Below are 17,319 nucleotides of genomic sequence, written 5' to 3'. Positions count from 1 at the left end.
AGTCGAGGTGGGAATGGACCCATCTGGTTCTAGCTCTGCTACTAATTGGCTCTGCGACCTTCATCTCCTTAGTTTACTGATAGAGGAATTTAAAATTTCAACGTATGAACCTCTTATGTGTCCAGTTCTAAGTAATATCCATAGCTCATTATTCCACTCCGCATTTGCATTATAAAAATTCTTAAATGTACAGAATATCTAAAGGATAATAGGAATAAAATACTTCTCTTGAAAGCATATTTATTTCCATTAGTAAATGTACCTGGTTTTTAGTTCCTGCTAGATAGTCTGCCTTTTCTCCATGAAAGACTGATTTTCTTCTTGCAGTTATACTTTGCAAATAAAGTAAAAGAAATCTACACTGTTGTAATACTGTCATTGGGAGCCAAGGGTCACACCATTGTGTACTGTGGTGATAAAGTGTCAGAAGCTGTATTATGTGTACAAATCCTCAGTGTCAACCTCCTGAAGAAAAGGCAGCTCCAGGACAGGATTGGTCTTACCAGGCCTTTAGTGAGCTGAAGTTTTTGTGTTTGTTTGTTTGTTTGTTTGTTTTGTGAGTTGAAGTTCTATTGAATTTATATTCTGGCAGATAAGCAGCTCGTTTTTTAAAAATTGTTTTCTGTTTACATGATAAACATAAATATAGCTTTTTATCAGGAACCTGAGTCTAAGGGAGTTTTGCATTTACAGAATTGATTAATTTTTATGCTAGTTTTGGCCCTTTATTTATTCCAAGTGTCCTTTTAGAAAACAAATAAAGTTACCTTTAGGTTCCCTGAATTAAAGACATCATGCTGCTCATTCAGGTACTAGAACATGAACAATGTTGCAAAAAGACCCCAAATGTAGCTTATAAGTGTAAACATATTTATCATTTCGCCAGATTTGCTTGCATCTATTTTCGCCAATAGTTGATTCCATGATCACAGATTGAGTTCTCTATTCCTTCATAAAGGGAAGTTGGCTACGCTTGGTATGTTTGTGATGTGTATAAAATGGCTTTTCATTTGTGCATGGTAAAACTAATATGCTTGCTAATAACTACATCTGATATTTTCAATGTATTAAAAAACCTACAGAACATGGAAAAATGCTTAATATACATGGCTTAGCTACCAGTTGTATACACAGCAAATCAGAAGAAAGTCTGATGGGGAGTGGAAAAGGTGGGTGAGGCTGACATGGAGGGGAAGAGAGGGTGAAGTCCTATGACACAAGAAAAGGTAGGAAGACAAAAATGGGGAGAAACAGCTTACCATTCACAAAAGGCTTCTTCACCTCACTTTTAGTACTTAAAAAAAAAAATAACTGTATGTGTATTTTCAGTCTTTTTCAATCATCAACCATGCTTGGACAGGGTAAGTAGAATAGAATGAGAATAGTGAAGAGCTGCCCACGGAGTACTTTTTGTAAGTTAGTCTATGGATGTTTTGACGGTCCTTCCTCCACAAATTCAAGTTAGGGCTATATGGTAATTTGGGCAGTGGACAAGCTACAGCAGGTGTGGAAAGATTAAGAATAGCAGTGTGGGGAGGCACTGGGGCCAAAGGAAAGTTGACCATCAACAGGTGTTGCTGGAGGACACTCTTATTTGTTGGCTCTCTGTTGAAATCATCTTTGGGAAGCACTGTTAAGTATTTTCAATCCTAGAACTTTTGCTTGGAGATTAGAGGAATTAGGAGCTGATGGCTGCACTCAAATTACCAAATAAACCATCATTGATGATGGTTTGGTTTTTAAATACTTCAAATAGTCGGGTACCTGGGTGGCTCAGTGGTTGAGCGTCTGCCTTTGACTCAGATCCCAGGATCAAGTCCCCCATCAGGCTCCCTGCAAGGAGCCTGCTTCTCCCTCTGCCTGTGTCTCTGCCTCTCTGTCCCTCATGAATGAATGAATTAATTAATTAATTGATTTAAAAATACTTCAAATAGTTCCTCTGTTTTACTTAATAATCCTTAGAGCACAATAATAAAATATTCTGAGAGCAGAAGTAGAATTAAGTGAAACCTGTATACTCTTTATGTCAGACACTCTGACTTGCAGAGTAAGTAGATCATAGAAATAAGGGTTGCACGTGCATATTTTCTGGGTGAAGGAAGACACCACAGTCACGACTGACAAAGTTACCATTTTGGCGTAGGATTGTTTCTGATAAAATAGCCCTTAACCTATAGATTTCTAACCCTCAACACATCTTTTACTCTTTTACTCTTTAAGAGTATCTCACTATCTGTCTTCTTCGATTCCCTTGTGTTTTGGTGGGGAGTAGCTCACTTGATACCCTGGGTTCAAATGAGTCTCATTTACAGCTGACCCTTGAACAATGTAGAAATGAGGGACACTGACCCTCTGCAAAGTCAAAACTCCCTGTGTAACTTTTGACTCTCCCAAGACTTAACTACTTGACCAGCAGTCTTACCGATAACACACAATTACATACATTTTGTATGTTATATGTATTATATACTGTTGAATTACAATATAGTAAGCTAGAGAAAAGAAAATCGTAAGGAAGGGAAGGTACATTTACACTGTTGTACTGTATTTATATAAAAAAAAATTACATATGAGTGGATTCGTGTAGTTGTTCAAGGGTCAACTGTAATGAGTTTCCCTACCACAGTCCCCATCTTGCCCCAGTGAACTGATTAGAGAAACAAATCCCAGGCTTTCCCAAAGACATCTTACTGAATCTGCACCATGGCTGCATTCTCTTGGTGCATTCCCAAAGACTTTGTCCCACCAACTTCAACCAGAATTGTCTCCAAGGCATTGGAAGTTGTGTGACCATCTGCTTCTGATTTGTTCTCAGTTATGTATTGTATTTCTTTTTGGATTACATTTTAGATCACCTTTAAGAAGTTTTTGTTTTTATGTGAATCATCTAGCCTACTGATGATAATGCTTCAAAGCATTATTTTTTTTAAGATTTTATTTGTTTGAGAGAGAAGATGACCATACCTCTGGAGGGGCAGAGGCAGAGGGAGAGGGAGAAGCAGACTCCTCATTGAGCAGGAAACCCAGCATGGGCTCAATACCAAGACTCTGGGATCATGACCGACTGAGCCACCCAGGTGCCCCAGAGTCAAAGAGTTATTAGCTTTAAAAAGCAATATATATTTTAGAATATTGAAAGATTTTGTGGAAGTGCTACAAATACCTTTCAGAAGTGTGTTGTTGCTGTCTTGCCTATTATGTTTCTAGACCAGACCTATTTCTGCTAATGAACCTGCTCCATTAAAGAATAAGATTGATTTTGTTAAAAAGATGATTGATTTTGTTTTAAAAAAAATGAACAACTCTTTCTTCATATCTCAGCTACAAAATATTGTGGCTATCTTTGTCTTTCCTCTGCCTCTTCTGGCCTGAATCCCCTTTATCTGTGTTCGAGGTTTGGAAGAGCTTCCTTAGAGGGTGGTGCTCTTTTCTCACCAAAAGAACAAATATCGAAAAAAGATGGGGATTGGAGTGTTGTAGGGGGTTTGGTAATTGGGCACACAGGCTATGGAAGACATCGCAGATAAAGGAAAATTCCTCATCCTACCCATCATGTGTTGTATCGTCCTGTCTCTTCATGTTGGCACATACAGATACATGTCTTCTGATCAGATTTGTTGGGACCTCAGTCCCCTTTCTCCTCCAAATTCTGATGGCTTACATATTACTTAGCGTTACTCGGTTTTCTAATCTGTAAAATACATATTTTACTTGCTGGTGTTGCCCTAAATCAACCCATATTTGTGAAAGCACCAGCACAATGTCCAGCCACCTTTTTTTTTTTTTTTGTAAATTTCAGGAGTCTCTAGTCACTTATGCATGCCCCTTTAAGAATATTTTCTAGGCGACATGGGAAAGAAAGTAATATTAAAATATCAAAACCTAACTGCATTGGCTAAAGAATTATCACACCATTTTAAAGAAAGAAATTTGGTTCCATCAAACCTCAAAACCTAGCCTCAGGTGTAAGATTTAATTGGTAATGCAGCCTAAGGTAGCCTTTTCTCACCTCTGGAACCACAAGAAAATCCAGTTCCTTTCTAGCCTTTAGTTATACAATTATGGGGTATTATAAGTTGACTTTTGTAAGGCATACATGAAAAGAAACACATGTACAATTAAGTACACAATGGAAAAAAATAGCATTTGGTCAGATGGATTTTCTATGGATTTCACAAAATGTTTTGCCTTGAGTTTACCAACTTTTAACTTAGCACCCAATTTAATTGGAAGATTTTTTTTTCTTTTTTCATCCAAAGCCATATTTAAATAACCAGTTGCAATCACAATACTTAACCAAACTAGAAAATATCATTCCATACACTTTGGGAAGATATGTGCCTCAAGAGTCTTTTCTCTTTATTCTACTCTGCCCACCTTCCCTTCTCCCTACAGCCCACATTAAGATTCAATTCTGAAATTACTCTGAATTTTGGAGAAATGTCCAGATTTTCTTTTACCACATATGTTTTGATTTTTCTGAATATTGCACACTAATGGGAATCTGCTGTGCATCTGTAGTAAATAAATCTTTGAATTGTTAATTGTTTCAGATTAACCCCATAGATCTTTAGCATAGATCTTTATGGTGTTTTTAACCCACAAATTAGTTTATTTCTGGGACTTTAATCATAAACTATACACACATGCATAAAGGTCAGAATGCCTGGTGGATAGTTGGGCGGCAGCATCTATATATTCTCTCGCCTACATGGGGGGCAGGCCACCCTTTGTCTCGCCCTCTACCCTTGTATTAGTCAGCTCAGGCTGCCATAACGGAATATCAGACTGGGTTGCTTAATAGCAGAAATGTATTTTCTCAAAATCTGGACGCTGGAAGTCCGGAAGTCCATGATCAAGGTGCCAGCAGGGTTGGGTTCTGGTGATGCCCCTCTCCTCAGCTTAAGAAACTGCCACCTTCTTGCTGTATCTTCACTGTATTTAATACAGTCACATTGGGAGTTAAAGTGTCACCATAAGAGTTTAAAGGGGAGGGGACATGACATACCTTAAGAACAATGCCAGGTGTCTCCTAAGAGATTCTCCAGATCCCTTCTCCCCTTCTTTCCACAAGCAGCATGCTCAGGGATACTGATCCCCCTGGGATCTCAGGTCCTCTGTCTTCTGGGAGAGAGATGGGAGAGAAAGAGAAAGAGACTGAGGTCTTAGTACATGTTCCCCTGGCCCCTTGGGTTGGTATGTCCCCTGATTATTTCTCAACTTCTGCTAGCCTGTTTTCGGTTCCAGTGACCCCCACACCCCAGCTTCCTTCCATCCTAAGGAGGTTGGGTGGTTATCAATCTCATACTGTCCTTTGAAGTTTCCTTCACCATGGCCAGCTGTAAAATAATTCCCTCAAATTATGTTTGATAGAAGGATGTCACCTCTATCTGGAAGGACATTTCCAAGACAGTGGCAATCCACTGTTCTTTCAACCCAGTGGATCTCCAAAGGACTCCATGATAATGTTATAGTTCCTTTACAGTGGTGTCCTCTCTGGATGCTGCCATGATAGAATGATCTGTGCTCCTACTTCTGAGGGATTCCTGGTCAGGTTGGGATTTCTAGGTGGAATTTTGCATCTGAAACCTACTTCCTTCTCCCTGAGAATGCTCAGGACTATGCATGCTTTCTTTCTTTCTCATTTTAATCGTGACATCAGGTCTGGAGAGAACTTGGAAGCTGGTCTGCTCTTAGATTCTAAGACCAAACTTTAATGAAGACACTGGAGCTTTGGCTAAAAATAGTACAGCAATCACCAGCCTTCTCTTTGCCCCCCGCCCCAAAAGACTATTGTTAAGGGTTAAGGGCATAGGCTTTAGCTCCAGTTGGATTTCAAGCTCTGGCTCTGGCAGTCGTGAGCATTTCTGAGCTCCTGTTTACGCATCTGTAAAATGATGGTATAGACTTGAATTGTGCGAAATAACGTGTGTATGGTGCTTGACACATGACAAGTTTCTATAAATGTTAGTTTCTGCTGTTTTTCATACACAATGAATCTTTCGAGTGTAAAACCCTCTTAATCATAAAGTAAAAAATCTCAAGAATTGGCCCTATGTTTTCCCTCTTAAGAGGGGAATAAATATGTTTGTTTCTTTTTATAAAAATCATATATGGTCATAGAAGGATGGTATGAAAAAGAAAAAAGAAATCTTTTCTAATCTTACCAAGCAAAATAAGTTCTGTTACATTGTCACTTTACGGTAACTTTAGTCATATAACTTTATACACATTAACTTCTTTCCATGCACACGTGCGCGCACACACACAGGCCCACATACACACACATGCCCACATACGTTTTTTTTTCCTAAACTGCGACCGTATCATATCATTTTGTATCCTCCATTTATAATTATGTTGTAAACATAAAAATACCTTCTAAATACTTTAGCAAATACTCCTTTAAGATCAAGTATGTTTTAAAGATCTTTTCACCAAATTTTGTACATAGGCACACGGCCCTAATTTTGTATAGGTATATGAATGTGATCGTGCCATACGTGCTTTTTCAGTTTTATGGTTCTTAATCTATTATCTGTTACAGTGCCACTTAAACTGGGGGGGGGGGGTGTATTATATCATGTGTTCTGTTGACCTGTCAGGTAAAGCTCCAGTGTGACCATGCTTTTTGCCAACGACACAGCCCTTTGGCATGTGATAGAGAGGGTACATGTTGGTGGTGAATTGGACGCTTCCTTCTCTGGCTATGATGTTCTGTCTCTGAGGTGAGGCTATTTGAGTCAGTCACCAGAGGTTCTCAATCTGGCCATCCACACCAGAGTGAGGAATAATTCTTTCTAGATACTTACAAAGCATTGAACAAAATCCTTCATTTATGACGGCTTAGTGATTTTTGCATCCTTCTGTACATTTCATGAATATTTTGGTGAGAAACTGAAGGATGGTAAACCAGACCCAGCTGTCTGGTGGCAGTAGCATCCAGAACTTTCTCTCCTTCTCTCTTCACGAATTTTTCCCATTCCTGTGTGATCATATTGCATTTTTCCACATTGAGGACAAAAAGAAATCTATGTTCAGGTCAAATTGTGTCATAAATATTCTGTTCCTTGAGGTTTCAAGGTCAGAGACAGTTTATCAAGGATATTTCAAATTCTTTGTCGTCTCTTTTTCCTTGGCTCTTTTACCAGAAATTCCAAGACAGCATCCCAAATACTTTCCCTCCACCTGAGACCAGAAAGCCTCGAAGCAAGAAAGAGGTTTAGCCGTCACCAGCTAAAGTGAGAGTGAGACTTTGGTTCTCACTCTTTAATTACCAAAGGATAGATTTGGCCTATGTGTCATTCAATGTGACTTCTAGTTTTAAAAAGGCACAATTTCTGAGGGATTCAGCTGTCACTATTCAGAGAAATACACTTCACTTTGGTGAACTTCTCTCTTTTCTTCTGAAGATTTTATCTTATGCAACCAAATAGTTATTATGCTTCAGTACATCTATGTTCTACTTTGCTTCTTCTCCTTAATTATTTTATGACCTCAGGAAACTCGGTGAGTGTATGCCAAGTTTTCACATAAAGAATGTAACCTTATCTCCTAGCATTGTAAGAAAAGTTTCATGGATCTGGTTGAAGAAGGTATCCACCATCAAATATGTTTGGAAAAAACATCAGATTGTTCCTCCCTTAGAATTTTGCATTGAGCAATCGTTTATTAAGTTATCCAATAGGGGAACCTGTTTCATTTTGCTCAACTTAGAGTTTCCCAAGCGTACTTAATCTTGAAATTCTTTTATTTCTGTAGCTTCTATTAACATCCTTCATAATTAGTGTCCATGCCATACATAGCAGAGACATAGCTCTGGAAGGCACATAATCCCTCATTTTGCTCCTCACCAATGATGAGATCTAAGGATAAATTACATAAGGTCTCCACACCTCCTCTTGCTCATATGTCACCCGAGGAAGCATAAAAGCACCCATTTCACGTGGATAAAGAGTTCTATAATTATTATAGGTCTATAGTAATTATAGATAATACTATATAGTTGGAATATACTGATAATATTCCAACTCTGGGGTCTGGCCATATGAGTTCAAATTTTGTCCTTCCATTTCCTAGCCATATGACCTTGGGAACGTTTCTTAATTTCTGTAGCTCAAGTCTTCCTCTGTATAATGGGAACAAACCTTGTACCATTCTCAAGGGTAGTTGGAAGAGTTCAGTCTGATTCATGTAAAACAATTATAATTGTGCCTGGTCCCTGGTGGGTACTTGATGAATGTTAACCCTACTATTGTCATCATTGGTGCTCTCATTACTTCTATGGCTATGACATGTGAAAGAGATTATTTTAGGGTTTTTTTTTAATTGGGAGATAATTGACATATACTTTTATATTCATGTGTATAAAATAATGCTTTGATATTTGTATATATTGTGAAATGAGTACCACAGTGAGTCTAGTTTAACATCCCTCATGGAAAAAAAAATCCCTCATGAAGCATAGCATAGTTACATTTTTTTTTCTAGTAATGAGAACTTTTAAGATCTATTAGCAACTTTCAAATAAATAATACAGTATTATTGACTCTAGTCACTAGGCTATACATTACATCCAGATTATTTTAGTTTCTAAGAACTACTCCTCTTGGGGAACCTGGGTGGCTGAGTCAGTTGAGTGACCAACTCTTGATTTCTGCTCAGGTCATGATTTCAGGGTCATGAGATAGAGCCCTGGGTCAGGCTCCACACTCAGCATGGAGTCTATTTAAGATTCTCTCCCTCTTCTTCTGCCTCTCCCTCCTGCTCACTCTTTCTTTCTCTCTCTAAATAAAAATAATATAATAAAAGCAACTCCTCTAACCTCAAAAAAAAAAAAAACACCAGCTTAAATCCTGCATATTACTAAAACAGCACCATACCCCTCCTACAAATATTTGATGTGCCCTGTTGATAGTGATCCGCTCTGCATCTGGAGTCTATGATCTGTGTCTTCTATCATTTAACTTTTTCTGTTTCTGAACAGGGGCGGAGAGGCCTTGGCTCTGTTTTTGTCTGGGCCTCAGGAAACGGTGGAAGGAGCAAAGACCACTGTTCCTGTGATGGCTACACCAACAGCATCTACACCATCTCCATCAGCAGCACAGCCGAGAGTGGAAAGAAGCCTTGGTACTTGGAAGAGTGTTCATCCACGCTGGCCACCACATACAGCAGCGGAGAATCGTATGATAAGAAAATAGTATGTAACATTTGAGTGTCTGTCGTGGTTTATTCATTTATCTTTCACTGTGACACACAGAGGAAGAAGCATAAACTGATATGCACAAGTAATATGTGGAAATAGACGAGTAATAGATGGAAGTTAGCCAGTTGCTCAGTCCATGTATTTTTAAATGTCATTCTATTGCCAATTCATTGAAAAAGCTTGTCTGGATCAGTACATTCCAGCATTGGATGTGGTCTTAGACATGAATAAGCTTCAGTTCCTATGCACCCTGCTCTCTGTGCAGACAGCAAACTGATGAAGAGTTCAGGTCGCAGGACCAGACTACGTGTGTTTTGTTTACTGTTGAACTATTTATTGTAAGCTGGGTAACTTTAGACACATTACTTACTTTTTCTGTCTCAACACCCTTACCTATAAAGTGTGAGCATTTAGGATTATATAGCTTGTAGAGTAATTAAAAAATAATGCAGAAGTGCTTTGCACACTACTTGACCCATCAAGGAAGGTCTGGCTTTTGGGATGCCCTGTGCCTCTGATGCTAAATTCCAAACACTTTTGTGCTTTGTTCTTTTCTTGATCATAGTTTTATAAACTGTCACAGGCTGTCTTTCTCAAATGGAGCTAAGCTGCTTTGCTTGATACTTTTTAGTATTTAGCTAAGACCTTGCTCTCGAGTCTTAGAGATTCATGCAAATTTGGGTCACATCTGACATTTATGCAGCAGTGGAAATACAGGTGATAGAATATTACTCCCTTCATGTAATCCACATCCATTTGGTTCTTCTTGATTCCAGTGACTTTTTATTAGCTTCTTTAGTTACATTTTTTGTGTTGATTTAATTAGAAATCACCTACCCATATACATATCCCATCTGCCCCATCTTTCTCTAATTCCCCCCACAATAACTGGATTAAAAAAACATGTTACATGAATCCAGCTTTAAGTACCTCCATCATTCATCACTACACATAACTCTGTAATACAAAGTAAAATTTTACAAAGTAAAAAGGGAAAAAAATACAGAAATAACAAGTTTCACAGTTTCCTGGCTTTCATAATGGGAAAGTGATGTCCCATGATATTTTACCCTCGTTATGACATTGTTGTAATTTAGGACCACCCCTTCTGCTCTCAAATTTGCTTATCTCTCAGTACTCAGCATCACAGTCCACTAAAACTGAGTGGCATCTGTTAGTTCTGCACTGTAAAAATCCTGATGGAACTCTCTGGAATAAGAGTTCTCTTTCTATACCTCTCAAGTATGAAGGCAAACTGGCCATGGCTTCAAAGCAACTCTGCCCATTTACTCTCTTTTTGCTTGTGGGATGGTTGCCATCGACAGGGTATTGTGAAGTTCCATAAATGCCTTTCTTAAGAGAAATTTATGATCCAGCAGGCAAAATCTCAAAAGAGATTTTTCCGGGTCCTGGATGGGAGAACACAGTGTGGGGAGAGGGACCTCAAAATCCTTAGGTGAGATTTACTCCCTAGACTTGACCTTCCTGGGCCCTCATCGTGCTCTGATGCTGTGGTAGCTCCTGTGACACCTCCCATCCCCCAGTGACAGGTGGCAATTTAGTATTCTCCCAGGGGAGGAAAGAACGATCCATTCACTGGGTAGATCCAGTCATAGACTTCACTTTTTCCCTACTTGCTCTTTCTGATACCAGAACCTTTACTAACCCACTTTAGATATTTAACTCATACTTGTCTCTACCTTCTATTTGATCTCTGTCTCCTATTTTCACAGCAGCAATTTATTAGTAATTTTTCTCCTCCAGCTCTTAGAATCTCTTTATTTTTGCCTGAATCTCTAGATCACCATAAATGGGAGAGGAAATTTGGTAGCTGTTTCAGGGAACCTCACAGAGTCTGGGTTTGGGCATCTATAAAAGGCAAGTAGAATCCTCTCCAGCCTCATGGATTTTTGGTGGAGATGAGATGCTGGACATCTCATGAGGTCCTCATACCACACTGGTGCAAAGAGCCACTCAGGAGTGGCTGATACTACTGTCCCTGCGGTTGGGGTGGCTTTCTGCATCCTGGGAGGCCAGGCCGGCCATCTTTCCAACTGTTGAAAAGAATTGGAACTCCTTGCACCTCCATATTTCCAACCTACAAAACACTGCAAACTGTACCACCTACCCTATCAAGAAAGGCACTTTGATCGCGAACATGTTAACAGTTGAACGTGAGTAGAGTTGGCAATGACATCAGCCTCTCATGGTCCAGCTGACCCCTTTTTCCATCTAGATGTCAGAATGACAGATAATCCTGTGTTACGTCTGGGACCTCTCCTTCACCAGGCTCTGAACCACATGCCCTTGGCCCCTCGGAGATGCCCGCTTCCTGTCCGTGGCATTGTGATTGAGTGTTACAGGCATGGTGGTGTATGCCTCCCTTCGTTCTGGGGCTCTCCTCCCTTGGCCATTCATTTCCTTGTGCCATATGCAGCTTCTTTGGGAGAGCACAGTTGTCATTTCTTATTTGGAGAGCACCTTTGCGATTTGAACCAGGCAGATGCTGAGGATTCAGGAGAGAGGAAAGATATCTCTGCTTCTGGAAAAGCACTTCTGTTGAATAAATTTTACTTGTCCCCAACAGAATGTCTTTTCATGGTATGCAAACAGGAAAACCTTGCCCTGGGTTTCAAAACCAGCCAGATCTCTCTGTCTCTTGGTTTTCTGCCACTGCTATTAGTACAGCTGTGAACCTTGGTATTTCATTCATGCTCTAATAGATTCAGATCAGTGATGGCCTTGTATCTCTTTTCAGCAAATGAAGCACATCCAAAGTATCAAGATTGCTACAATAAGAAGCTCCCCTGTAAGCTAAATAGCAATCAGTTGAAATGACTGATATCCATGAAGTCATATGATCAGATCATATGTTTTCATTAATAATATTGCATACATCCTATTCTATGTAGAATATGTCATACGTTCACAGTCCTCTTAGGCCATAAATGTGGCCTTTTTTTCATTCTTCTAATTAGTGCCAGGAACTGGACTGTGCTCATTAAATGCATTGTCTCATAGTATCCTCAGAACTCTACACAGGACAACTAGGTATTGTCCTCACTTTACAGATGAAGAAACTAATGCTTAAAAGGGTAAAAGAAACCTAAGCAGTAAGTGGTAGAGCCTGGATTTCCACCAAAGTCCGAATGGAGACTCAAGCCCATCTTATAACCAGTATGTGGTCATGCTGGATACTTTTCAAGGACATCCACTATGGAGGCTCTCTGAAAGAATGGTGCTGCTCTTACCTGTTTGGGGTTCTTTTCACAATGCAGTGATTAAAACAAAAAACAGGGGATTCCTGGGTGGCTCAGCGGTTTAGCACCTGCCTTTGGCCCAGGGCACGATCCTGGAGTCCCAGGATCGAGTCCTGCATCGGGCTCCTGGCATGGAGCCTGCTTCTCCCTCTGCCTTTGTCTCTGCCTGCCTCTCTCTCTCTCTCTCTCTCTCTCTCTCTCTCTGTCTATCATGAATAAATAAATAACTAATCTTTTAAAAAATATATGTATATTTTGTAAAAATATAGATTTATTTACATGAAATTTATATAAGAATATATATGTTCTAAAATTCTATAAATATTCTATTTAGTGTATATACTAAAAGTGTAGAAATTCTAAATATATAATAAATAATAAAATATAAATAAAATAATATAAATATATAATAAAAAATATAAATATATATATTTTTGAATATATAGGTGTCCATTATTTTTCACTACTTGGCAGATTTAATTTTCATGCCATAAGATTTCATAATCCCCTAAGACCATCAGTCCTCTTGCAGAAACCTAAAGCTCTTTGCCAGTCTGGATGGCTGGTTCCTGGGGCCCAGTGTCAGCACTGAGCTCCTCCGGGTTATGCCTTTTGTGTGACGTTCAAGCCAGGGTGCTCTGTGTGACAAATGTCGTCTGTTAAGGCACTGTATCTCCAGATACCACTTCATTTACGGGGGAAGATTTTCTTTCTCACCTCCCCTAAAATTGTGGCACTCCCCTCCCCTGCCCTCTTTGATCTGCAGTTTTCTTTCTCCTGCCCTTAGAGCTGCTTAGTACATTGCATGTTTGCTGACTGTCTGTTTTGCACACTAGATTGGAAATTATGTGAGGTTGAAGTCTTTGCCTTGTTCCTTCCCAGAGCCTGAGCTGAGGAAATATTCTGTACATAAATCATGCTCAGACACGGAGAGGGATGGGAACTTCACTAGTTGTTTATATAGCTCCAGGAAGACAGGGAGATGCTCTCTCTTTAAGAGAAACTCCTTGTTCTGGAAGGTGGGTGAAAAGCAAAGGGTATTTGACAATAAAATAATTTGACCTCAGAAATTGCCCTATCACCTAGGAACCTGGCTAGGTGATAAAGCTGTACCTACAACCTTTCTTGGTGTCCAAGAGCATGAGAGATCTGTAACCCTCACTGCCTCCTGACATTTCTCCCTAGTTCTGTTTTTGGGAAATAAAGCTTCCCTCTCTTCCCCAGCCCTTCCCATCATTAAATTATCTCTTTCTTTGGGGACTCGTTCAACCTTTGCCCTTTTTCCTCTAGTAGTTTGTCTTGGAGATTGGAATATGGTGGTGATCGTATTCCTCCAGGGAGGGGTCTTGCGAGCCAAGGGTTGAGAATATATGCTCTGCTCAGCCCTCTCCTGACGTCATGTTATTTATTTGTGTTCAAAACAAACTTGCCGCCCAGGGTATCTCAGGCTTGGAACTGAGCGACCATTTCCATGTAAAGGAATTCTCTTACTGCTTGCAGGGTTCCTAAGCAGCTACACATTTTCTTTCTTTTTTTTTTTTTTCCAGAAACATCCTGCTCCCCATCCCCCGCCCCCAATCATTATTCAGGAGCAGCCACCATTTTGCACCAGGGCTGATTTCTATCATCTCTGTTTCTTCTTTTGATTTGAGATATATCATTATGTTTCAAACTGAAGACTAGCAAAGCCAGATGTCTTTAGTGTGTTTGGAAGTGGGACACATAGTCTCTTGAGAATGTTAAAAAGAAGAAAGTAAAGTTTGGTCCTGAAAAGTTCTGATTTCCATCGTGGCCAGAAGGAGAAAGTGAATGCCCACTTGCTGACCTGAGCTAGATCTCAAGGGCAGTTCCGCCATCATGACCGCCATGGCCAGTGATGGTCCGGAATGGCCACCATGGCTCTCACGGATGGCTACCCTCTGTAACCCAGCTTTTTCTCTTGCTGCCACATCAGGATTTATGCTCCACCACTTACCCAGCTCTTTAGTAGCTATGTGTCTTTAGGCAAGTTGGTCTCCCTGAGCCTCCATTTCCTGAGTTAATAATGTCGTATCTTGCACACAGAATTCCTGTGGATTTAAATGTAGTTTCATACACATACATGAGCATACACATGTGTAAGCACCTGTTGCATGTTGTCCCACTTGTTGCAAATGGTGGTAGTTTTTAAGCAGTCCAGCTTGCGGTAGCAATGGCAGTGGTGAGGGATAGCTGTACTGTAGCCCCTGGATTTTACATACGCGTATACACACATAGTTTTTATAGGTGGCTTATAAGTTTATGTGTATGAGCTGACCAAGAAGCAACCTGGCAGTCTTTCCTAATGGTTGAGGGAGTTTAAAGTGTAGAGCAAAATGAGTATGAGGGAGCTTGATACTAGTAATTCAACTTAGCCAATAAATACGCTTCTGCTCCATACCTAGCGCCAAGCTAAACATGATGGAAATGCAAAAATGATATAAGATGGCATTCTCCTCTGGTGCTAGCAACCTCACATTTGTAAGCAAAACCTTACATTTGTACTTTGCATTTACAGATTCCTATACCAACACAGGACTGGGATTTTGTGTGGACTCGTGGGTCATGATTGACTTTTATACCAGACTTTGGCTGAACACAGAAAGCATTAATTGGTCCTCCATCCTGTTTTTAATTTGCCGTGCTTAATAAATCAGCTTCTTCTATTTTGTTCATTGACACATTGAAGATTTATTTTCTGCCTTTATCCCCCCATTTCTGTGTTTGAAACAGCTTTTCTGGCACATTTCTAGTCCAAATCAAAATCCACACCAGAAACAAATTCAACCTAACAGACAGTAGAATCATTTCATGTTTTAAAAATATCTGTTCCATTGCTCTTTTAACAGATATGAGACAATATGGCACCTTCAAAATAAAACGAGATCACAAGATATCAGGGAGATAGAAACTCTTAACTGCAGGGTTGCTATGAAGATTTGTCACTCATGGCCAAAGTCAATCTGAGCTGAGGTGCCCTGGAGAATTTCCTCAACAGGCTGGAATAAAAGATCCAATCAACCCAACTAATGAAATGTGAAATAACAGGAAATAGGAGCTTAGGAGGAGAAAAACCCATGGTTCTACTCAGAGGGAGTATGACTAGACCTGAGCCACGCCCACCCGTTCTCACCAAATAAAGATGACATCCCTAACTTGGTGGAGTCCAAAAAACCATCTGCTACCCATCCTGAGACAGGCTGAACATCTAATTTGCTGATCAGGACAGCTTTGATCTGGCTCGAGGCCTGGTGTCATCTCCTGTTTCCTTCACTCTGATGGACAGAAAGGATATTTTCCTGAGCAAATCTGAGAAGTTCTGCAGAGGGAAATTCTGTTTCTGATTTGGGTTGTGAACCGAGGGAATTTGGAGGGCGTAAGATGCGCCCTTAAGACTGAAGACCAAATTTTGAGACGTGCTTTAAAAGGGCTTTATTGTTCCGTTTTCACATGTAGAACCTCCAGACTCCCTGCTCCGTGACACCGGCTGACTGGTCCACGCAACTTTGCTTTTAAATTACGCTGTCAGATCTTGCATGCATGCGTCGTGATTAATGGGGTTACCCCATGTGGTTCCAGTTTTCGGGACATCATTTTTCTTCAAGATTGCGTGCTCCTTGGTGGTCTTTGCCTTTTCATTCTAAAGATAGACCTAAAAACTCCCTGATACTGTGGCTTCTCTTAATGATGAAAGCCCTGCCTTAGATCTTTCCGGTAATTTACACCTAAATATTTCCACCAGTGACAGTAACTTCCTCTTGAAATGACCCAGCTGGAATTTCACCCTTCAAGCAGGATGAGAGGGAGGGAGGCTATTTTTGTTTCTTTTCTCTCTGTTCCTTTTTCCCTTCTACTTTCCGTCACCTTCCTGCTCCACCCCCTTTCACTCTTTCACTACTCACGTTCCATTTAGATAAAATGACTGAAAAATAAATAAGTGAGAGCCCCATGCCGATTGGGAATTCCCACAAGCTTGCCCGTATTAAAGAGCATTTAACATGTGGTTGGTGTTTGTATAGAAAAGTACAGAGCAGCTTTTTATTTAAACGTACAGCATATATGTCTCTACCTGGTGACTGTGCATGGATGAGGCATATTGCTGTTGCAGACCCGACATCATAAAGTTTTTATCACTCACGTTTGAGGTTGGCCGGAGGTAGTTATTTATTCGACTCAAAAACGTTACACGCGCTTGGGGTGTTTATTCTGGATTTGTTTCTCTGCGTCGAAAGTGTCTGGTACAGCTGAAGAATAAGCAAAAGGAGCCAAGTGGGAAGACATTGTGAAAAATCTTGAATCCAGGCACAAGTCATTGAAAAAAAGAAAATTTGGCAAAGGAATGTGACCATGAGGGTGAGGTAAAATGAGAAGAATGCAGGCAGGGCCATCTCTCAACAACAGAGGATCTGGAGACTCGGAAACAGGCTGTTTCTGGGGTGTTTATGCCTTGACTTAGGGACCAGGCCTTTGGAAAACAAGGCTACAAATCTACCCGCAATTTCAAATGAAGTAGGAGTATCTTTGCAATGATCCAGCAGTCCCACTTCTGGTTGTATATTCAAAAGAATCGAAAACAGGATTGAGAAGACATCTTTGCATCCCCATGTTCCTGCAGCAGCATTCACAACAGCCAAGGGATGGAAGCCACCCAAGTGTCTGCTGATGGATGGATGAAGAAAGAAAATGTGGTAAATACATACAATGAAATATTATGCAGCCTGAAACGAAGGAAATCCTGCCGTATGCTCCCACAAAATGAGACTCAAGGACGTTATTCTAAGTGAAATAAATCAGTCACACACACACAAAAGGGCAAATGCTATGCAATTACATTTA

At 40.1% G+C, this 17,319-nt stretch overlaps 1 protein-coding gene across 2 annotated transcripts in view; it reads left to right on the top strand.

The window, feature by feature from the left end:
* PCSK5 (proprotein convertase subtilisin/kexin type 5) overlaps positions 1 to 17,319 on the top strand; it is a 440,983-nt gene that overhangs the window by 177,190 nt on the left and 246,474 nt on the right. For both annotated transcript variants that reach the window (XM_055310345.1, XM_055310347.1), the window contains exon 8: positions 8,987 to 9,199. In XM_055310345.1, coding sequence (XP_055166320.1) covers positions 8,987 to 9,199 — 213 coding nt within the window. The remainder of the gene's footprint in view (positions 1 to 8,986; positions 9,200 to 17,319) is intronic.

Source organism: Nyctereutes procyonoides, unplaced genomic scaffold (assembly GCF_905146905.1).
Source record: "Nyctereutes procyonoides isolate TBG_1078 unplaced genomic scaffold, NYPRO_anot_genome, whole genome shotgun sequence".
Taxonomy (NCBI): Eukaryota; Metazoa; Chordata; class Mammalia; order Carnivora; family Canidae; genus Nyctereutes; species Nyctereutes procyonoides.
This window is presented reverse-complemented; position numbering and strand designations above follow the sequence as displayed.